The following is a 22,302-nucleotide window of genomic DNA, read 5'->3' as shown; positions in this document are numbered from 1 at the left end:
AAGTAGAGGGGAGGGGGCACACAGAGGAGAAAGATGACTAGATGGCATCCTGACCCCATAATATATTGTATGTTAGGAATTCGGGCAATGCAGACAAGATTGTGATGTGTTGGGGAATAGACCACGGCAGTTATGCAGGCCACAGGCTTATCAACTGCTGCTGCCCAGAGAAGCAGTAACTTCTGCAGGTGCTGAATGATACCCATTGCCAGAGGTCACATGAAGAGGCATCCAGTGGCATAATGGCAATTGTGCAAGTCATGGAGTTGGTGCTGGAGAGCTGAAGGAAGCACAGAGTCTGTACCATTACTCAGATGGCCAAGATTTCTGGGTATTACTAGCTAACCCTGCAGATTCTTGACCTTTCTGCACTCTACAAGCCATGCGTCCAGCAACCAGGAGCCCCAACTCACACAGAAGATCATGAAGTGGATTTTAAGAGTAAGAGACAATACCAATTTCTTTTTAGTGTAGGAAGGGGATGAAATCCTAGAATATTGGAATCTAGAGAAAGATTGCTGTCAGTTGAAATTAGCTTTGAATGGTTTAAGCAATGGGACTTTCACCACTTTCCTTGAAAGTCTGTTTTGCAGCCTAAAAGATCTCACAGTCAAGACATTTTTCTTGATTTTTCAGTTTGTTTTCCTTTTTCTAATTTCATCCCATTAATCCTATTTCCTTGTACTATCTTAAATAGATTCTCTTTTATTGGTGTTTACACCCTTCAAATTTCATTGGGCTTATCATATCCTCATCATTTAGACAAGGCATCCATATCTGACTATTTTAATCTTTCCTCATAAATCAGTCCCTCTGGCTCTCTCTAATCATATTTCTTGCATTTCTCTGAACTCCTTCCAGTTTGGCAATATCTTATTGCTAGCATGGTGTGCAGAACTGAATACAGTGTTCCAGGTGTAGTCAGATGAGGGATATGTAGAGAGGGACTATTTTCTCCCTGTTCAGTGAGGTGATATCTCTGGGGTGCAGCTGAGATTTGTAGAATTGGCCAAGGTTTTTAGAATTGGTTATACTTCTAAATCCATATTTCAACACTTAAATAAGTGGCCTGGATTTTGAAAAGTACTGAGCACCCAGCTCATTGAAGTCACTGTGAGCTGCTGGGATGTATTGCGCTAGTAAAGAGGTCATTTAAATGAATGTCAAAATAAGGGCTTACAAGTCCAAAATTTCCAATGTGACTGTTGACTTTGGGTGCCTCCACTTTTTGGATACTCACCTTGAGACACACTTGATTTTTAATGGTGCTCAGCATGTTTTGATAATTGGGACCCTTAAAAAGGTGTCAGGTTAGGAACCCAAAGATTGAATCACCCAAAATCACTAACCACTTTTGAAAACCAGATGCTTTAGATATATTCAATTTTCCTATATATTCCCTTACTTGCTCTTTATCAATAGCTATTTTTAAAGGGCTTCCTCAGTTTCTCAGTGTCACCATCTCTTGAGATTTTATTGTCTTGTTTTTCTTGACTCCTGAACTCAAGTGATTTATGTGAGAATCTCATCTTTCATTGTAAAATAAAATAAAATCTCTTGACCTCATGGTTGTGCCAAAAAAGCTTGAAAATGTGAACTAAACAGCAAATAAAAAGAACCCCAACTTTATTTTATTTTTGAAATCTCATGATTTTTAAGCCAATCTTGTGATTTGGGGGTTGGGGAATACTACTCCCCATTTATTAATGTTTGGGCTGGGTTATACTGCATTCTAATTGTCCAAAAGTCTTTTTGTTTGACAGATTTAAAAAAGAAGTTGTGTCTCAGCCATTTTTGAATGTTCATTCACTGCCTCCTATGAGTTAGTTTTCTCTCTTTTTCTTGATATTATTATAAAAGCTTTCCTTATTTCCCTTAACTGTTTTGGCTAGTATTAACTCATTCTACTGTTTTGCTTCCGTAGTATTTTTCCCCTAGTGAAGTAGTTTGACGTGATGTCCTTCATGCCTTTTCAAAGTGTAGTAGCGAAGAACTTTTTATGTCGTGTATAACTGCTGAGGGGTAAATGCCAAAACAAAATGAAATGCATCTGTGCTTTCCCAGAAACACTTTTTAAAGTTGCCTTCTGGCTAAAAGGTGGACTCAGATATTTATGTTCTCTATACTTTGGCCTGCTTCTCCTTGGGTTTACTATGGTCCTGTCCTCTCAGCACACTCTTGCAGGAGACACCCTTAATTTGACTGCTTGAGAAGTGAAGGGGTGTGTGTGTGTTTGTGTGTACAGAAGTAAAGGGGGGGTGTGTGTCTACACAAAAGCACTGGTGGGACATTTCTAACCAGAGTGGGCACAGGATGATGCCTCTTCCAATTCCTGCACCCGAGCAAGCACCACCAGAAAAGTGATGCTTACACCTGTTGTAGAAATACAGCAAATTCCACGCTTTCCTTACTATCTGAGGAAGCACTTTTGCCTTTGAAGGGCATAATACCTCCAAGTAATTTCTTGTCAGGACAGTATTCTTCTCAGGATCATAGAGCCTTAAAAAAAAAAAAGAGCTTATTTGAGTCCTTTGAATCAGATTCCGATCTCATTTACCTTCATATAAATCTCCACATAAACTCTTGACTTTGCTGGAGTTATGCTTGATTTATACCAGCATAAAAAAAGGACTGAATCTGGCCCCATTGTGTAGCACAGATGTTAAGACTAATGAGAACAGCAGCTGATTTTGAATTCACAGTTAATTCAATTGCATATTTTTGCTTTGGCTTAACCATTGTTAATAACCATTTTTTGAGGGGTGGAAATTACGTTTCATGTAAATCAATTTTAAAAATTCTTTTCATATGAAAAAAATTTATTTTTCATTTTAAGAGCAGGGAATTGGGTTTATTTGAGGGCAATAATGCATCATTATTTTTCACTGATAGGTATCAGGTGGAGGGAGCTACCTTTTGCACCCAGTCAAAAAGTCATCTGAGCCCACTATAAATAGGGCTTGCCTTCATTACTTCTCTGATCTTTGAACCAGATGTCATGAGAGAGTCTGAGATGTCTGGAATACTGCAAGGGGTGAAATTCTGACCCCAATGAAGTCCATGGCAGAATTCCCATTGACTTCAATGGAGCCAGAATGTCACCTAAAAATGTTTAATCTTCCAACTGGGAATAATGGGCCAAATCCCCAGCTGGTATAAATCAGCAAAGCTCAGTTGAAGTCAATTGAGCAAAGAGATTTACCCCAGCTGAGGTTCTGGAACAATATGAAGAGCATCTAGCAACACAGGATGTAAACAAATGTGTCAGAAATAGAAGTTGAAGATGCTTCTGAATACTTTACAGTGTGATTGTGAATAGTCAGATGGTTATTTTAACACTGAGAAGGTTCAGTTGTATAACAGCCACGTTGGATGAAGGAAACCTTACAGGAGACATCTGAAGTAACTGGTGATAAACACTTTCTTATTATGGTTTCTCACCTAAAACATCACTCTTCTGCGCCCTTACAAGAAACAAGGTTGTGGGGTTTGTTTTTGTTTTTTTATTGAAAGTACTTACTTCTAAAATTCTTTAGGGTTAACTTTAAAGCTTCTGTTAAGACTTTGAAATTCAGTAGAAGCTGGTTGAAATTTTTCACATATCAGATTTTGAAATTCAAGTGGGATATGCAACAAAATTTTAGATAAATCCTCCCTTCCCCTCCTCCCATTTTTCTACCAATTTTAGAGATGGCTGAAAATTTTTGAATTTCAAAATTATATTGAAATTTTCAAACTCAAAAATATAAATGGGGAGAAGGGGAAATCAATATTTTTAATTGAGCTGTTTCCTTTTCTTTTTTCCCAGTTCTAAAATTCATCAGTTCTCTAATGCTTGTCTTGACCTTTGTGTTTTGCAACAGGATGAAAAGGAGAAGTTAACCTGGAGAGACCGTACGCCTGGCTATCTAGTGAACGTTGCATCCATTTTATTTATGGTAATTTTATTTGTATTTTCTTTCACATTCCTCTGGGCTGTAAAGATCTGTGAACAACATCCTCCTTAAAGCTGAATTAATGCTCTCAAAAATGGAAATGACTTTTCCCATTTTATACCTTAGGAACATTCCTACAGACAACAAAATATATTAGTGTTGATCTGTGTGGCTTGATAAAATAGAATTAGGAAAGTGTAGCCAATAGACCTGCCAATACTTAGTCAATGACACCATAGGTTGAAAACCATGCATGATCTCTCTTACTACATATAAACAATGAAAACACATAGCCTGTCCCTCAGCTAGTGTAAATCAGGAATGGAAATATGTCAGTTTACACCAGCTGTGCATCTGACAACAGAATTTACTCAAGGAAATTAATTTAAAATACTAATACGGGTATAACATTTTAATTGACTTGAATGGTGCAAATATTACAGAAACTCTCCCAGAATTATTCATTCAGAATTTTAATTGGGTATGCTTCTGCCACATTCACAACAATTTTATGTTCACTTTCACATTGTGGGTATATGTATATCATATATTTTAAATGGCTAAGAGCTTCCTAGGCTACAGCATGCCATCATTTTTAGACAGAACTGACAGATTTCAGTGGGGACTTCTGCTTAAAAATTGACACAATATGTTCCATTCTGCACAAATAACTAAAAAGTATCTGTGTTTTAACCTGTCAAGCTCTTGACTTTATATTCCAGGTGGGATCATATACAGTAACTCCTCACTTGACGTTGTAGTTATGTTCCTGAAAAATGAGACTTTAAGTGAAATGATGTTAAGCAAATCTAATTTCCCCATAAGAATGAATGTAAATGGGTGGGGTTAGGTTCCAGGGATATATTTTTTTGCCATACAGTACAATACTATAATTGGGAGGTGCTCCTGCCTTACCCCACACAGGCACAGCCACTGGCAGTGGAGACAATGAGGCAGGCAAGGAGGCTGAAGGTGCTGTGGGCTAGGAGAAGCACGTTGTGCAGCAGCAGCTTTACCCTACTCTGCAAGCACCAGGGGCGGGGGGCTCAATCCTCAGCCCACCCACACCATCCCTTCCCCTAAGCCCCCACTCTTAATCTGCCTTTTCTCCCCCTCCCTCTCCTGCCCACTGCAATCAGCTGGCTTGCAGAGTTCAGGAGGGAGGGGAGAGGAGCGAGGACTTGGAGCACAGGCTCCCCTCTCCCTCCCCTGCCTCCTGCCCGCAGCAATCAGCTGGTTTGCTGCGTTCAGGAGGGAGAGGGAGCTTGCGTGCCCAGTCCTCACTTCTCCCCACTGCCTCTTGAACGCCGTAGCTGATTTGCCGTGGGCAGGAGGTGGAGGGAGCAGGGGGAAGGCGCTGATCCGTGGGATCTGCCGGAGGGTGGGAGGCACTGGGGGAGCTGATAGGGGGGCTGCCAGCTGTGGACAAAGCAGGCAGCCAAATGAGGTTATAGTGAAGCATTGCATAACTTTAAATGGAGCATATTCTGTAATTGAGCAGGGATGTAAGATCGAAACAACATTAAGCGAGAGGATGTTAAGTGGGGAGTAATTGTAATTGTCAACATATGCTGTTTTTAATTCAGGAATTAACCAACCCAACTAGAGAAATTTCAGCTCAAAGAGAATAAAAATGGAGAGAAAATTAAAAAAAAATAAAATAAAACTGTCTGATCTTCTCAAATGTAACTACAACATTACTACTAGCAATGCTGTAATATTTCTGAGTTTGGCTACAGAAAAAGGCCCTGGTTTAGCAGAGCATCCTCTTTAGGGTGGGTGCTTAAACATTCATTTAATTTTAACCCTGTGTTACAATCCCATTTAAGCATGTTCTTAAAGTTAAGATTGTGATTGTTTTCTTGAATCGGGGCCTAAATGTTGTCTCCCACACTTCGTTTAATATCCTAGACAGATTTATAAATGCAAAATGTAAAGCACCAGATCCTAAGCTGTTGCAAACCAGCAAAGCTTCACTGATTTCAGTGATGCTGGTCCAGAGAGTTTTTCTAGAATATTGTGAATATCATTAGGCAATGAATAACAGGGAAGCTAGTTGAAGAAGAATTATCCTGTATGAGAGCCAGATCCCATCTGCCATGTGCAGGTTACAATCTGGGCTTTACTGAAAGCAATCCTTTTCCTACTAGATTAGTTAAACAGTGATTGGGGACACTGGGGTGAATTCTGCAGTCAGTTTCTGTAGTTGTTCTGGTGGATATGAAATTGCACTCATGTAACTAATTTTGGCTGGTCTACCTCCTTTATCACTACCCACACAAAAACTAAACAGGTTTATTTTTTGTTTTTGTTTTTAAGAAGTATGATCACTATTTAGATACAGTGGGCTAGAGTCTCAGGCATGCAAGTGCAACATGCATACACATAAGCCGCATTTTCCAGTACTGCAGAAGTGATTGTGGAATTTCTGCTACCACCTTTTCCAGGCCTACCCTATCTGGCAGGCACACACCCATAGGAATTTTTCCTAAAAATATCTACATTGTTGTAGAATGATGATGTCAGATGCTTTCCCTGACCTCCCCCAACTTACCCTCACACTGCATATTTCATATTTCCCTGATATTTCTTGAGGCTGCTGACAATTTCCTCTTGGTAGAACCTTGCTCTTTATTTTCTGTTCTGTGTGCTTCTTAAATATAAAGCCCTTTCAAGCAGAAGCATTGTACCACTTTTTTCTCTATCGAGCTCCTGCTCTCTCTTCCTTTACTTATCCAGGTATATTATATGGGGGCTTTTTTAAATGTAGGTTTTACAAAATCAGTTTTTACTTTCATGCCCAATTAGACTCTGCACCAGTCTTATTTTACATCAGTAATAATTATAATCATTATGAGATACATTTCTAAGTACTTTAAAGTCTGTATACACAACCACTGTTCTGTATGAATACTCATAGACTCATAGACTCTAGGACTGGAAGGGACCTCGAGAGGTCATCGAGTCCAGTCCCCTGCCCTCATGGCAGGACCAAATACTGTCTAAACCATCCCTAATAGACATTTATCTAACCTACTCTTAAATATCTCCAGCGATGGAGATTCCACAACTTCCCTAGGCAATCTATTCCAGTGTTTAACTACCCTGACAGTTAGGAACTTTTTCCTAATGTCCAACCTAAATCTCCCTTGCTGCAGTTTAAGCCCATTGCTTCTTGTTCTATCATTGGAGGCTAAGGTGAACAAGTTTTCTCCCTCCTCCTGATGACACCCTTTTAGATACCTGAAAACTGATATCAGGTCCCCTCTCAGTCTTCTCTTTTCCAAACTAAATAAACCCAATTCCTTCAGCCTTCCTTCATAGGTCATGTTCTCAAGACCTTTAATCATTCTTGTTGCTCTTCTCTGGACCCTCTCCAATTTCTCCACATCTTTCTTGAAATGCGGTGCCCAGAACTGGACACAATACTCCAGTTGAGGCCTAACCAGCGCAGAGTAAAGCGGAAGAATGACTTCTCGTGTCTTGTTTACAACACACCTGTTAATGCATCCCAGAATCACGTTTGCTTTTTTTGCAACAGTATCACACTGTTGACTCATATTAAGCTTGTGGTCCACTATGACCCCTATATCTCTTTCTGCCATACTCCTTCCTAGACAGTCTCTTCCCATTCTGTATGTGTGAAACTGATTGTTCCTTCCTAGGTGGAGCACTTTGCATTTATCTTTATTGAACTTCATCCTGTTTACCTCAGACCATTTCTCCAATTTGTCCAGATCATTTTGAATTTTGACCCTGTCCTCCAGAGCAGTTGCAATCCCTCCCAGTTTGGTATCGTCCGCAAACTTAATAAGCGTACTTTCTATGCCAACATCTAAATCGTTGATGAAGATATTGAACAGAACCGGTCCCAAAACAGACCCCTGCGGAACCCCACTTGTTATACCTTTCCAGCAGGATTGGGAGCCATTAACAACTACTCTCTGAGTACGGTTATCCAGCCAGTTATGCACCCACCTTATAGTAGCCCCATCTAAATTGTACTTTCCTAGCTTATCTATAAGAATATCATGCGAAACTGTATCAAATGCCTTACTAAAGTCTAGGTATATCACATCCACCGCTTCTCCCTTATCCACAAGGCTCGTTATCCTATCAAAGAACGTTATCAGATTAGTTTGACACGATTTGTTCTTTACAAATCCATGCTGGCTATTCCCTATCACCTTACCACCTTCCAAGTGTTTGCAGATGATTTCTTTGATTACCTGCTCCATTATCTTCCCTGGCACAGAAGTTAAACTAACTGGTCTGTAGTTTCCTGGGTTGTTTTTATTTCCCTTTTTATAGATGGGCACTATATTTGCCCCCTTCCAGTCTTCTGGAATCTCCCCCGTCTCCCATGATTTCCCAAAGATAATAGCTAGAGGCTCAGATACCTCCTCTATTAACTCCTTGAGTATTCTAGGATGCATTTCATCAGGCCCTGGTGACTTGCAGGCATCTAACTTTTCTAAGTGCTTTTTTACTTGCTCTTTCCTTATTTTCTCTTCTAAACCTACCCTCTTCCCGTAAGCATTCACTATACTAGACATTCCTTCAGACTTCTCAGTGAAGACCGAAACAAAGAAGTCATTAAGCATCTCTGCCATTTCCGAGTCTCCCGTTACTGTTACCCCCTCCTCATTGAGCAGTGGGCCTACCCTGTCCTTAGTCTTCCTCTTGCTTCTAATGTATTGATAAAAAGTCTTCTTGTTTCCCTTTATTCCCATAGCTAGTTTGAGTTCATTTTGTGCCTTTGCTTTTCTAATCTTGCCTCTGCATTCCTGTGTTATTTGCCTATATTCATCCTTCGTGATCTGACCTAGTTTCCATTTTTTATATGCCACCTTTTTATTTTGTAGGTCACGCAAGATCTCAAGGGTAAGCCAAGGTGGTCTCTTGCCACATTTTCTATCTTTCCTAACCATCGGAATAACTTGCTTCTGGGCCCTTAATAGCGTCCCTTTGAAAAACTGCCAACTTTCCTCAGTTGTTTTGCCCCTCAGTTTTAATTCCCATGGGACCTTGCCTATCAGCTCTCTGAGCTTACCAAAATCCGCCTTCCTGAAATCCATTGTCTCTATTCTGCTGTACTCCTTTCTACCCTTCCTTAGAATTGCAAATTCTATGATTTCATGATCACTTTCACCCAAGCTTCCTTCTACTTTCAAATTCTCAACAAGTTCCTCCCTGTTGGTTAAAATCAAGTCTAGAACAGCTTCCCCCCTAGTAGCTTTATCAATTTTCTGAAATAAAAAGTTGTCTGCAATGCAGTCCAGGAACTTATTGGATAGTCTGTGGGCCAGACAATACCTCATGCTTTGCAGTTAAAGGGCAGTTTGTATGCTTACTGGGAACAGGATATGAGCCAGGTTTAAGCTATTGAAAATTTCCTTCTGAAGTGGTGTTCTACAGAGTACACATCATAGCAAAGATTTCTGGATTAACCATGAAAATCTTTGCAGTTGCCTCAAGGGAGCAGGATGGGGCTGGACATCAGCATCACCATGACCCTCTTTATAGTCCCTGATTCATTTCTGCTGCTGTTCTCACCATCAGCTACCCTCTCCACTTTCCTACCGTAGATTTGACACATACAGGAGAAGAAAATAAACTAGTGTCACAGCACAGGGGTTCAGCCTGTTCTTCCTTTAAGGCCAGATCCTCATACGCTTACTCATACTGAATAGTCCCTTACTCCGGGAATTGTCCCATTGAAGTCTGGGAAGCTATTTGTGGAGTAAAGTGCTAATCAGCTTGAGTAAAGGTATCAGAATCTGGCCCATAACTGCCACTCAAGCCCCTCCATCTCCCATCCCATCAGTGTCCTGTGTCCCCTTCAGCCACCCTCTTGTCTTCCCCACACATTCTTCGCCCCCCACATCTCCCTGCACCCTCTAAATCTGCCTCCTGCTCTCCTCATCGTCCCCACCCTCCTTTCACAGTGTCTCTGCTACTCCCCACAGTCCCTGTACCCTATCCAGCCCCTTGAATCATAGAATGGCAGACATCTTGCCAGTGCACAGGGCTTCAATGTCACAGAAAGAAGTGACAGTCCACTTTTTTCAGAGAAGCCTCATTTCCACGTGAAGATAGAGAAAGAGCAGCCATCTTGCTGGCTTCAGCCCCATTGGCAGTAATGGGAGATGGTAGCCATTTTAAACAAGAGAAAATTCATGAGCTGGCACCTCTCATGTTTCCATGCGAAAGGTATAAAATCATACCAAAATCACTAGAGTACCCCACCTTCAGCACCCACTGTACACTATACAGGGTCCCTAGAAAGCAGTAGATCAGATTTAAGGTGTCTGGATTAATCTTAAAGCCATTCCATGGAAATGGCTGTAGCTACTTCAGAGAGCTCTTCTCTCTTCACTATAAGACCTTCTCTGTCAACTGTGTCCCGCGGGTGCTATGAAGCTATGTGATCCTTAGGGGTGAAAGCTTGTGACAGCAGGAGACAGGGATGTCTCAGCAACTGGAAACTCATTGGCTTAGTGTTCCTTTCAATACACTAAAATATTGAGGGGAAAAAAGAGGAGGAGAAAATAGAGAGAAAAATGAGAGAGTAAAGGAATAGTAGGAGAAGAGGGAGTGAAGAAGGAAATAATTTACTACAGGTAAAAAAGAAAGAAAATCCCCAACTGCCTCTGGAGAAAGTAAACAGAAAAATTAGACCACTGACCAACTGTGATTATGATTTTTGGCTCTTATTACATGGGAGGTGCTCACATATTTGTAGTGATTGGTATCAAAATGGGCACCTACATGGACAGGTTAGGTAGAAGCGGGTCCACCAATAGGAATTCTGGACCCCAGGGCAGAACAGTCAGTGGGTCCCCCTGCATGCACAAGCCATGGCCGCGTGGACGTGGCTGGTGCCCAGCGAGCTGCCAGTTGCACTGCTGGGCATGCTTTTCCAGCACAGCCAGGGCTTTCACATGCCCCCCCCGGTAGGGCTGCCAACTGTCTAATTGCACAAATCCAAAGACCCTTGCCCCGCCCTGCCCCTTCCCTGAGGCCATATCCCTATCCTGCCCCTTCTCCAAGGCCCCGCCCCCTGCTCATTCCATCCCCCCTCCCTCTGTTCTCACTCTCCCCCATCCTCACTCACTTTCAGCAGTGGGTATGGGGTGCAGGCTCTGGGAGGGAGTTTTGGTGTAGGGAGCTGAAGGGTGTGAGCTCTGGGAGGGAGTTAGGGTGTGGAAGGGGGTGAGAAGTCAGACTCTGGGAGGGGATGCGGGGTGCAGGCTCTGGGAGGCAGTTTAGGTGTGGGCTCTAGGCTAGGGCATGGTGTTGGGGTGAAGGTTGGGGTCAGGCACTTACCTCAGGCGGCTCCTGAAAGCAACTGGCACACTCCTCTGGCAGCAGCTCCTTAGCGGGGAAGGCAAGGGGGTCTCTGTGCACTGCTGCCCACAGGCACCGCCCCCGCAGCTCCCATTGGCTGTAGTTCCCGGTCAATGGGAACTGCAGAGTCAGTGCTTGAAGCCCTCTGCCCTCCCTGGGATCGTAGGGCCATCCCTGCTGCTTCCAGGAGTGGCATAGAATGAGGGCAGGCATGCAGCCTGTCTTATCTGTGCTGCACTGGCAGCAGCCAGGGACCCCTGGGCCCTTTTAAACTGTCTGGGCCCCTGGGTAATTGCCCCCTATGCCCCACCCCGTCAGCGGCCTGGGTAGAAGCTCTGCTATTCATGCTCCTGCACCACTACCCATGAATTTAACTGTAGTTCCTTGAAAATTGTGGTTCTTCCTGCGCACGGGGGGAGGAGGGTGATGTGTGGGATTCATTCTTTTCCTGCTGATCCTGACCCCTTTTAAAAAAAAATTTTGTCCTTTATTAATTATGAAAAGATTTGATTTAAAATAGTCAGCAGACTGAAGTGCTAAACTTCATTAGGCCTGTACTGTGAATCTAGGCCCCAGGCCAGCCAAATTATAATTATAACAATCTAATTCTTTGCACTTATATAATCTCTTTCATCAGAAGATCTCAAGAGGCCTTACCAACAATAATGAATTTACTTTGGAATTTTTGCTAAAGGCAAAAACAAAATAGAAACACCCACCCTCTCTTAACTTCCTCCTGTGACTCCCTGTTTAGCCAGAGATTGTGTTTCTGTGTGAAATTTTATCTTTAAAAATTATTTATTTCATTTTGCTATTTGAAACTGCAGTAACAGCCCTGCGAAATACAAATTCTTCTGTTGGGAAGTTGACCTTAAGTGGCATGGGTGATTCGTCTGATTTCATGGGCAAAGGTCAACTGCTCAGAGACCACAGAACACCCTTTGACTTCTGGGACAAAAATTTACAATGAACTCTGATTGACTCTGCCTTAGTCAGTATCAAAAGATTTGTGCATATTCAGATAAAGCAAAATGTTTCCATCTATGGCAAAAGTTTGTAGAACACAAAAGGTTTTACACCATTAGATTCCAATCCTCCTCTGGGTAGCACATGGGTGGGTTGTTGCTGCAAGCAGAGTCCTGTTGACATTGATGCAGTTCTGTGTAGGCACAGCAATCCAACATACATTACACACTGTATGATCAGAGCCCTGGTTTCCTGTCTCTGACGATAGCCAGTAGCAGATGTTTTAGATGAATGCTTACAAACCCTGCAGTAGGCAGATGTGGGGAAATCTGCCCCACATGAGTGTCATCCTTTTCTCTATTAGTTAGAGACTGGCTTAAGCCCTGAAATACAAGGATGAATATCCCTTCCCAATTTTTCTTGTCATTAAATATAACTCTGGGTATTCTTGATATCCATAGAAATGTCCAATCTCAATTTCACTGTTGTGAAGTTCTTGGCCTCAGTCAAGGCTGTAACTAGGGTGGTGTGAAAGGGGCAGCCACTCAGGGCGCAGAACAGGGCGGCACAAAAGTGGACGCACAGCATTGGGCCCAGCAGCATCAGTGCCCTCCCACCCCGTAGGATTGGGCCCAGAAGAGTCAGCTGGAGCCCAGGGTGCTCAGTGTCCTCCCACTCCACAGGATCATAGGTCCAGCGACCCCAGCTAGAGAAGGATTTCGCTGGCACTAGGACTGCAGCAGCAGGTGGGCAGGGATCTGAGTGCCAGCTGGTAGGAAGGGTAGAAGGAGGATGGGCTGAATGGCTGGTTCCATCCAGCCACTGGAGATAAGAGACTAGCTGCACTAAGAACCTGGAGGGTGCTGCATGGGGTGGGGGTGCAGAGGGCTAGGGCCATGAAGGAGTGCAGGAGTTAGGGCTGAAGGGGGCACAGAAGGAGACTGTAGGGGTGAAGGGAGAAGGGCATGCAGGTGGAGAGTACAAGGTAAAGGGAGAAGGGGGTGCAAGAGGAGAGTGCAAGGCTGAGGAGAAGGGGTACACAATCATCAGCATGGGCACTAAGAGGATAAGGAGTACACAAGTGGGGCCGTATGATGGAGCATACATAAACTGTGCTAGGTGCTGTACGGATCTGTGCCATAAGGAACTATGTGGGCAATTAGCTCAGGATGGAGCTGTTGCCTTCCCCAGACCCACTGTCTGGCCATGCGCTACTGACTCTGCTCATACTTCCTAAACTGTGTGCAGGGTTGAGCCCTGGCAGAGCAATATCGCCAGCCTGGGGGCTGGGGAGAGAGGGCATCTGGAGCTAAAGCTCTCATTAAAGTTGCTAATCACCAGTTGTACCCACTAGAGGTGTTGCAAACATGTGGCCCGTGGGCCACATGCAGCCCACGAGGTTATTTTCTGCGGCCTGTGAGCTCCTCGTGGCCCCCCCTGCCCTTCCCCAGCGTTTACCTAGAGCGGCTCCAGCCCGATGCCTGAGGGCAGGGCAGGCTCCCTGCCTGCCTGCCTGCCTGCTCTGCTCCTGCACCGTCAGGGAAGTGGACTGAACCTGCAGGAGGAGAGGCGCAGGGGGTTGTGTTGATGTTGCTTCAGACACCGCCATCAGCAGCTCCCATTGGCCGTGGTTCCCCGTTCGGGGAAGGGGTTGGAATGGGGGCAGGGAAGGAGTAGGAAGAGGTGGGATAGGGGTGGGGCCTCATGGAAGGTGTGGAGTTGGGGCGGGGCTGAGGGCGGCCGGGGGGAGGTGTCAGTAATGCAGCCCTCGGGCCACTGTACTAGTCCTCATGTGGCCCTCGTGGTCATTTGAGTTTGAGACCCCTGCACTAGAGGGTGCTTGGACTTTAAACAGACTCATCCTTGGCCAGGGTTTCTCTGTTGATGAGCCAGCATGCTGAATTGCACAGCCATGGCCCTTGGGAGGCCTGGCTGAACATCGCACTGACATACACCCATAGGGCACTGCTCAGGCCACTCACAGGGTTGGTGCCATCCTGGGGCTTTTGCTGCACATAGGGTTGACCTCTGTCCTTCAGCTGCTGACAAACCTTTGACCCTGATGCAACTGCATGGCATGGCAAGGAGGAAAGGCCTGCTAGAGCTCCCCTTGGAGGCAAGTGCCCCCGGGCACTCGTGCACTCAGCTCCATGGAACTGGGGAGTCCCAGGCTGGAATTCCAGCTGAGGCACCTGGAGACAAAAAATGTTCATAACTGCAAGAATGGCCCCTGTCACTCACATATGGATTTCAAATTACAGTGTCCAGCTTTTATTTGACTCTCTTCTGTAACAACCATTTCACTGCATTGAACAGCTCAATGGGCAGGTGAAGGGGTAATTCAGGGAGATACTGCTCTGTTGTGACAGTTCCACAGCCGGTTGGAACCGCCAAGTGCCTCTGTGCTTCACACAATAGCCTTAGAGAGCTTCACAGCTCCGGCTGGGGCAGAACCCCTGTCGCACAAGGCCCTGATGCCTGAGCTAATGAGGAGTCTCTATTATCTGTTAGCAGTGTGGGGCCCATGACAGCCAGGGGAACCACAAGAGTTACATGGTGCACATACACACCAGCCTGTTCATAACACACTTGCCTAGATAGACAAAGGTTGCCTCAGAATCAGCTGTTCAGATCTTATATCTGACATCAGTGTAAGAAATCTCCAAGCGCTTCTACCCTGTACCTTCCACCATCTTTGCTCAGGCTTTTCTGAGATGGAGTCATGGGACCAGTCATTCCCAAATCCAGAATTCTCCACTGAGAGCAACAGGTTCCCAAGTGACTGCAGCACCCTCTCCTCATATAGGTCACACCCTGCTCACTACCTGAGGACTTCATATTTATCCTGGCCATGGGGATTGAAATGGACTCCTCCTATTCCCAAAGTATAGGCTCCTCACCACTACCAACTGAGCTGAAAGAGGATCTTAATGATTTAATGGCAGTGCATAGCCATTTGGGATTGGGAATATTCTGCTATAATATCTCCTGATTGTTCTAAATTTACATATAAATGTAAAATATGGCTTTAATTGGAGTTTATATATATTTTTCTTTCTTTATATAGGAATTAGACACAGTGCTCCTGTCAGCTAATTTCTAAGTTATTATCTGCAAAAAAACCTAGAGTTTTCAGGTGCTTAGTAGTCCTTGGAATCACAGTTAAAGTTGTCCCTGCCCCAATCTGAAATAGTGCCTGTGCCCAGCTTTGGGGATGGGAAGAAGGCCACAAAGAAGTGCTGACCTATGGCTGGTGCTGTGACCCAGGCCTGTGCCAGCCACCCATCCACTGTGACAAGGAAAGACACTGCCCCTCATCTCCAGTGGGTGCCCCCCGCAGCGGGTACCCCTTCTAGTCTCCCCACTCCACTGTACCTCCCCTCCAGCTCCCCATCTCCATGGCAGTGGCCTCTATTTGGGAACTTGAATTATGGTAACCCTAGCAGTCGCTCCATTCTCACACCGTCAGTTTCTGGAGCTGGCGGAACTGAGTCTGCCCTGCCAACAGCAGCTGCCCACCCCTAAGGCCTGGGCTGGGCACCAGGCTTGTGTGGCCAAGCTCAGAGCTCAGGCAGTGCAACCACAAACCCAGCAGCCACGGGGGTGGGGCAGGGCAACTTAAGGGACCAAGAGGTTCTGCTCTGTATGCAGGGAGTGTGACCCAGCTGCAATGACAGGTGCCCATCAATGAGTGGGGTATGACCAAGCTGCTGAAACACAGGTGCCGAGGGGAGATGAATAATGCAGGGAGCACCTCGTGGAGCATCTCATGGCAGCCAGGCTCCACGCGCAAGGGCCAACTCCTGGGTGTGCCACTGGCTGGAGCTGGGCTCCTTTGAGAGAGAGGCAAGAGCATGTCAGAAGCACAGCTTAGAGCTGTGCTTCCTACCCTGTCTGAGGAGTGTCCAGCTGTGCAGAGGCAGCTGGCTTGGGGAGCACGGCAGGGAGGGCTGCTCGATAGCCAGCCAGTGCCCTCACTCCCACAGCATGAAGAGCCCGGGGCTCGAGCAGGCCAGGTGGCTTCTGCCAGCTTCTGATCTTCCGGCTGTTGCCAGGAGGTGATGATTTTCTAACTGTGGGGATGTGTCCCCCTAGCGCCCCACAGTTTGAAACCCTCTATGTTAAATGGAAGGCAGGAATCAGGGGGGGCTTGTGACCCTGCATGCCACCCCACTCATCACCTCCAGGGAGCGCAAATATCCTTGCTCACCCTGGGTGCTAAAATGCTTAGTTAGGACTCTGGCCTCAGTGACTTCTTACAGCGGTGCGTTCCAGAGTTTAATCACCTGCAGTGTGGAAAAAGTATTTCCTTTTATAGGATTTGAATTTCCCATCACTTAAGTTTCATTATACATCCTCACCAATTTGAGCAACAATTTTGAGATATAATTAAACGTTTCTTTTTAAACTCTAGTCAGATATGTACACTGATATCTCCATACATTTCTTTGCAGATTACACTGACATTTTCAGCAGTTTTTGGTGTGACCGTGTACCGAATTACTACAGCAGCCGCATTGTCCATCAGCAAAAATGAGTCAACCAGGTCGAACGTCCGTGTGACCGTGACTGCAACCGCTGTCATCATTAACCTGGTTGTGATCCTTATATTAGATGAGATTTATGGAGCTGTTGCCAAATGGCTTACAGAAATGGGTAAAGCTATCTTAGCCCTCATTACAACTTTGTATGTATTTCTAACAGAGTATGCAGGAAAGTTCTAAAAGGAGGATTTCCCGTAAAACAGTTCCATACAAGAGGAAACATTCAGGCCTAGAGGGTAAAAACGTGACTAAGGGACCCCAACTCCAATTTTCAAAAATGACTTAGGGCCAGATTTTAAAGCATATTTAGGTGTCTAAATACTTTTCAAAATCTGATCTTAGACACGGAGGAGCCTACGTCTCATTGAAAATCAGTTGGATTTTGGCCTTGTCTGCATTAGAAATAACATTGGTAGAGCTGTACTGGTGAGCCCTCCTAGTGGAGAGTTCCTTTACTGGTACAGTTTATACCAGTTCCCCGAACAAAATAAACCATACTGGCAAAATGACTCTGTGCCTCAGTGTCCTCACTTATAAAATTTAAATAATGGGTCAGATCCTCAAGTGGTGAATGTCAATTTAGCCCCATTAAAGTTAAGGATCTCAGGGGAAACTCTGCCCCTACTGCACCCCTGGGGCCGGAGAAGCTCTATGATCCTGCCGCCACCACAGGGCTCGAGGTGTCAGCTGCCGACCCCGGTGGCAGGGCTCTTTAACAATAACGAACCCCTGGCTATAACAAATAAATGGTTTGTATCCCCAGGGGTTCATTGTAGAGAGCGTGTACTGTACTACTATAAATAGCATCATTATTTACACTTCTGATAGCATGCTAGCATAACAGAGGTCCAGTCATAAATGGTTGAGATACAGTAGAATGATTTCTACTGTTAGGGATAGCCCAATTGTTTCAATTTGACTCCAATGAAGATTTAAGATAAAAAGAGACCAGTAATACATTTAATATAATGCCACTCTATTATATTTTCTTTCCCTTTTTGCAGAGAGTCTCATGGCAAAATGTAGCCCCGGTGCACATGGGCACAAGTCCATTAAGTTCAGTGGAGATGTACCCACTGATGCCAGTTGTGCATTTGGCTTTCAGAGCTGTATGGGAAACAAAGATGAAAAATACAGTCAGTTTTTTAGCTTTCATATAAAATATCCCTCTGTTATTCCCCCCAACCTTCAAGTCACCTTTAGAGCCAGCCCTGCTGCCCTTACTCCAAGAACACTCCTATTGAAGTAACTGAGTGTTTTGCCTGAGAGGGGACCCACTTATGGACTCTAGACTTTGGCCCTTTTTGAATAATTTCTAGCACCACAAATTACATCATGGCTCATTCAGATGGCTGTCTGCACTAGTAGGCTCAGATGCCAACTGTAATTAAAAATGTTTAAAAAAATTACAATTCATTCATGCTGATAAATGCTTCTTACCTTGTGAACTTTCATATTGCTGAGCTGAGCAAAATGGATGCAATTTTCTTTTCACACTGCAATTCATAGACGTGTCTGGCATCATGCTGCATTTTTCCACATTAAGGGGCAAATTTGCCTGCCCTGGTGTAGAAGCAGTGGAGATTGCAAGGACATCCTTCCATTCCTAAGCTCATTTGGGCTGCAGTTCAGCAAGGGACTTACAAACATGAGTAACTTTGAGCAGCTGAGTAGTACCATGGAAATCAATTAGATTAATTTCATGCTTAGTTGTACATGTGCTTAAATATCTGGCTGAATCAGTGCTTAGGGCAGGAGGCAGCAATAACATCGCCCACAGGTACTGTGAAGGGCTAGAAGGCGAATCACTAGGTCTACATACAGTGCTTGTGGCCTCAGCAGGGGAATATCTGTGCAATGCAAAGGAAGGACATTGACTCCCCCGCAGTACCGGCAGGAGTGCAGATTTCATCTCTTTCAAAGAGTCATGTTTCCTGATGCTGAGCAAGTCACCCTATCCCCAACATCCAGGTGGCATTGGGCCTAATTCAGATCTTATGTGTGTTGGTGTAAACTGGTGTATCTCCCCTCAAGTCATGGGAAAACAATGAAGTGTAAAACAGTGGTAAAGTGAGAGCAAAATCACTCCTGGTCATGCATTACAGGGGCATATTCCCTCCCTCACTGTACTTCCTCAGCCCAGCCTCCATGGAGCACTACCTGCAAGGAGATAATTCAGCTCTGGGGTTTTGGTGGTATGTATTGAGGACACAGTTGGATATTTTAAGTTGTATAAATCATATTTTTAAATGCCTCTTTTTCTTTTATTCATTCATCCATTCAATTCCTGTTCTGGCTGTATGCATTCTTGTCTTGAAAGAAAGAGGGAAGGGCGACAGGGGATAGATCAGATCACTTGATGATTACCTGTTCTGTTCATTCCCTCAGAAGCACCTGGCACTGGCCACTGTAGGAAGACAGGATACTGGGCTAGATGGACCTTTGGTCTAACCCAGTATGGCCATTCTTATGTGTGTCAGGGGGTGCACATTGCCTTCCTGGGACAGAGCTCATCTCTGTGGGAGTCCTCTGTGAGGCAGGGGTTCTACTCCTACATGGAACTTCCTATCTCCTCCAAGGGCTGAATTGTTGCCATGGGGTTATTCCTTCCACAGATCCCCATGCAAATCTGCTCAGCACATAGGCTCATATTTGGGCTGTGCAGAGCTAGCTGGATTGGCCCCAAATGAATAATTTGTAATGAAGTATTTACATAAAGTCAACTGGTTTGTGTGACTGAATAATCTAAGGGCCAGAACGTGAAGAGCTCCTCTTGCTGGGTGCTAAGCTCTTAAAAAAATCTGGCCACAAGTGTCACAATGCTTGGCGATTTTAGTAATCTGGTTCTTATTTAGGTATTTTAATGGGAGCTGACCTCTTTTTAAAAAAACCTGACCCAAATCAGTACACTGCAAGATTTCAGTAATGCTTTCAGAGGCTTCTTGAAACTGATGCACTGAATCGCCCTTATTATTTCACATTTTGAATCAACTACAGTGACACCCAGCATGAAATAATAACAACAATCTGTTCAGTATCTGGTTAAACATGCCTGGTGGCTATCCTCAGAAGTCCTGTGCATGGCTGATAAAAGAACCCAGAGAGAATATTGCAAAAAAAAAAATCTTTGTTTTTATGTTAATGTAGATTAATTGTAATACTCTGCAGTTTACACTTGAAGGGCTTGATCCTGCAAGGTGCTGAAGTCAACTGAAATGTATAAACAATTGTGTGATGTATTTTCAGAAGTTTTACAGAAGACCTATCTAAAGGTGGGAGGGTGTATGGAGAGAGGAAGAACCTTATGAAAAGGATGGCCTTGTGGTTAAAGTTTTGGAGTGGGGAATGGGGGTTAGAACATTTAAATTCACTTCCTGTCTCCCCCTGCCCCCCAACAAAAAAAAATGTATAACCTTGGGCAAGCTATCTTGAACCTGATTCAGGAAGTTACTTCAGCATGTGCTTTAAACATTTAAGCAGTCCCATTTAAGTCAGTGGAACTACTCACATACTTAAAGTTAAGCAGTTGCTTAAATACTTTGCTGAATGAGGCCCTTAAATGTTTGTGCCTCAGTTTCTCCATCCATGAAATGGGAATAGCAGTACTCTATTTCAAAGGGTGTGGTGAGAATAAATTCATTAAGACCTGATTCACATTTAGACAAGGGTCAGGAGGTGTATAAGGGGCCTTACTGTAAATGAGAATCAGGCCCCAATTAATTTATCCTTCCAACATCATTACTATTAACAAGGGAGCTACATGTTATAGTGATGGGGGTCATAGGAGTAGAGAGAGATTGGGGCAGATCCTCAACTGTGTAAACTAGCAGAGTTACCCCCTGAGCATCTGGTTCATTTAACAGTGCAGGTAGGTGCCTCGATATGTGTCGCTGCCAAATACACTTTAAATGAAATAATAGCCAGAAATGTGCAGAAGTAAGAAGAAAAAAAGTATGCTGTATGTTTTCCTAGTGTCACTCAGTGCAGAATAAAAGATATGATAAAACCACATTAACCCTAATGATACAGTTTTTGCTTTTGCTTGAGACTACTGAAAGACAGTTACATATTTATCTATTGCTTTTGTGGTGTTTTATGTTATACTGTGGTTATTTATTTATTTATTTATTTTGCAGAGGTACCAAAAACAGAGAAGACCTTTGAAGAGAGGCTAATTTTGAAGGCTTTCCTATTGAAGTTTGTTAACTCTTATGCACCAATTTTTTATGTTGCCTTTTTTAAAGGAAGGTAGGATGAATTTACATCGTTGATTTATTATTAATGGCCCCATGTTGCAGGCTACTGATGGCTACTAAGGCCATTAAAAGGTCTGGAATGGCCATCTTAGTACCCAATATGGAAGACTAGCCCAGGAGGGAGTGGGTCAGGTTGGTCTGGATAGATTGCTGTGGGGTGAGAAGTCCTTAGATGGACTCATGGTCAGTTTTGCTCCTCTATAGTTGTGGTTTCCTATACATGCAGGATCCATTGCCTACCAGAACCTGATGGTCCATAATGTAGCAGATGGAGATCTTAGAGTGACTGTTTGTAAACAATGTTTTAAGTATGTATGTATTTCTGAATTCTACATGAATAACGTAGCTGAAGTTGAAGTATCTTAGATCAAATTACCTACCGTCCTCAAGGCACGGGATCGATGTCCGCGGCTCCCCGTGTCGACTCCGCTACCACCATTCGGGTTGGTGGAGTTCCGGGATCGATAGGAGCTCGTTCGAGTATCGATATATCGTATCTAGATGAGACGTGATATATCGATCCCCGAGAAATCGATTGCTACCCGCCGATACAGCGGGTAGTAAAGACGTAGCCCTAGTTAGATTCATGTCATTGTTGTGCTCCTTTTATGTTTTAGAAGCTGTTCATCTATACGTTAAGCTCTTTGGGGCAGGGACCATCTTTTTGTTCTGTGTTTTATACTTCACCTCACGCAGTGGGGCTCTGGTCCATGACTAGGGCTTCTAGACACTATAGCAATACATATAATAAATAATAATATATTCTGAACTAATGCCTGTGGATGCCATCAATTAAAAAAAAATCACACTTTTGTCTGCAAATATTTTACTTACAGTTTTGAGAAGTATTATCTAAGGCAGTTCTAAAAGGCATGGGAGAAAAATATTTTTTAAACATTGTATTTAACAGACCTTTGTGAGTAGTCATTTTCAATGTATATATTCAGAATAGCCCAGGTACTGAAACCCCTTACACATGTAAGTTACTTTGCTCATTAGGTCTACTCAAATACATTAAGTTATTCATGTGTAACAGTTTGCAGGATCAGAGCCTCAGTCAATTTTCCCATATGTTTGTGTGGGTTTTAACCAGGCGAGGGGAAAAAAAACATTTTTATAAATAGGAAAAGGTGATTTCAAAACTGCAGAAATTGCCAGGGAGACTCAGGGACAGGCACAATATTTGAAACTCAGTTTAGTTAATTTATCTGAAATTGACAATGTTTTAAAAAAAATAAAATGTTAAAATAG

The 22,302-nt window shown here is 43.9% G+C and overlaps 1 protein-coding gene across 1 annotated transcript in view; it reads left to right on the top strand.

Moving 5' to 3' along the window:
* The window catches only part of ANO2 (anoctamin 2), a 308,905-nt gene that overhangs the window by 247,262 nt on the left and 39,341 nt on the right, over window positions 1-22,302 (top strand). Inside the window, exons 20-22 of the mRNA XM_030538784.1 lie at window positions 3,864-3,938; window positions 16,706-16,907; window positions 20,932-21,043. Coding sequence (XP_030394644.1) covers window positions 3,864-3,938; window positions 16,706-16,907; window positions 20,932-21,043 — 389 coding nt within the window. The remainder of the gene's footprint in view (window positions 1-3,863; window positions 3,939-16,705; window positions 16,908-20,931; window positions 21,044-22,302) is intronic.

Source organism: Gopherus evgoodei, chromosome 1, assembly GCF_007399415.2.
Source record: "Gopherus evgoodei ecotype Sinaloan lineage chromosome 1, rGopEvg1_v1.p, whole genome shotgun sequence".
Lineage (NCBI taxonomy): Eukaryota > Metazoa > Chordata > Testudines > Testudinidae > Gopherus > Gopherus evgoodei.
The sequence above is the reverse complement of the archived record's forward strand: the minus strand, read 5'-3'. Positions and strand labels throughout refer to the sequence as shown.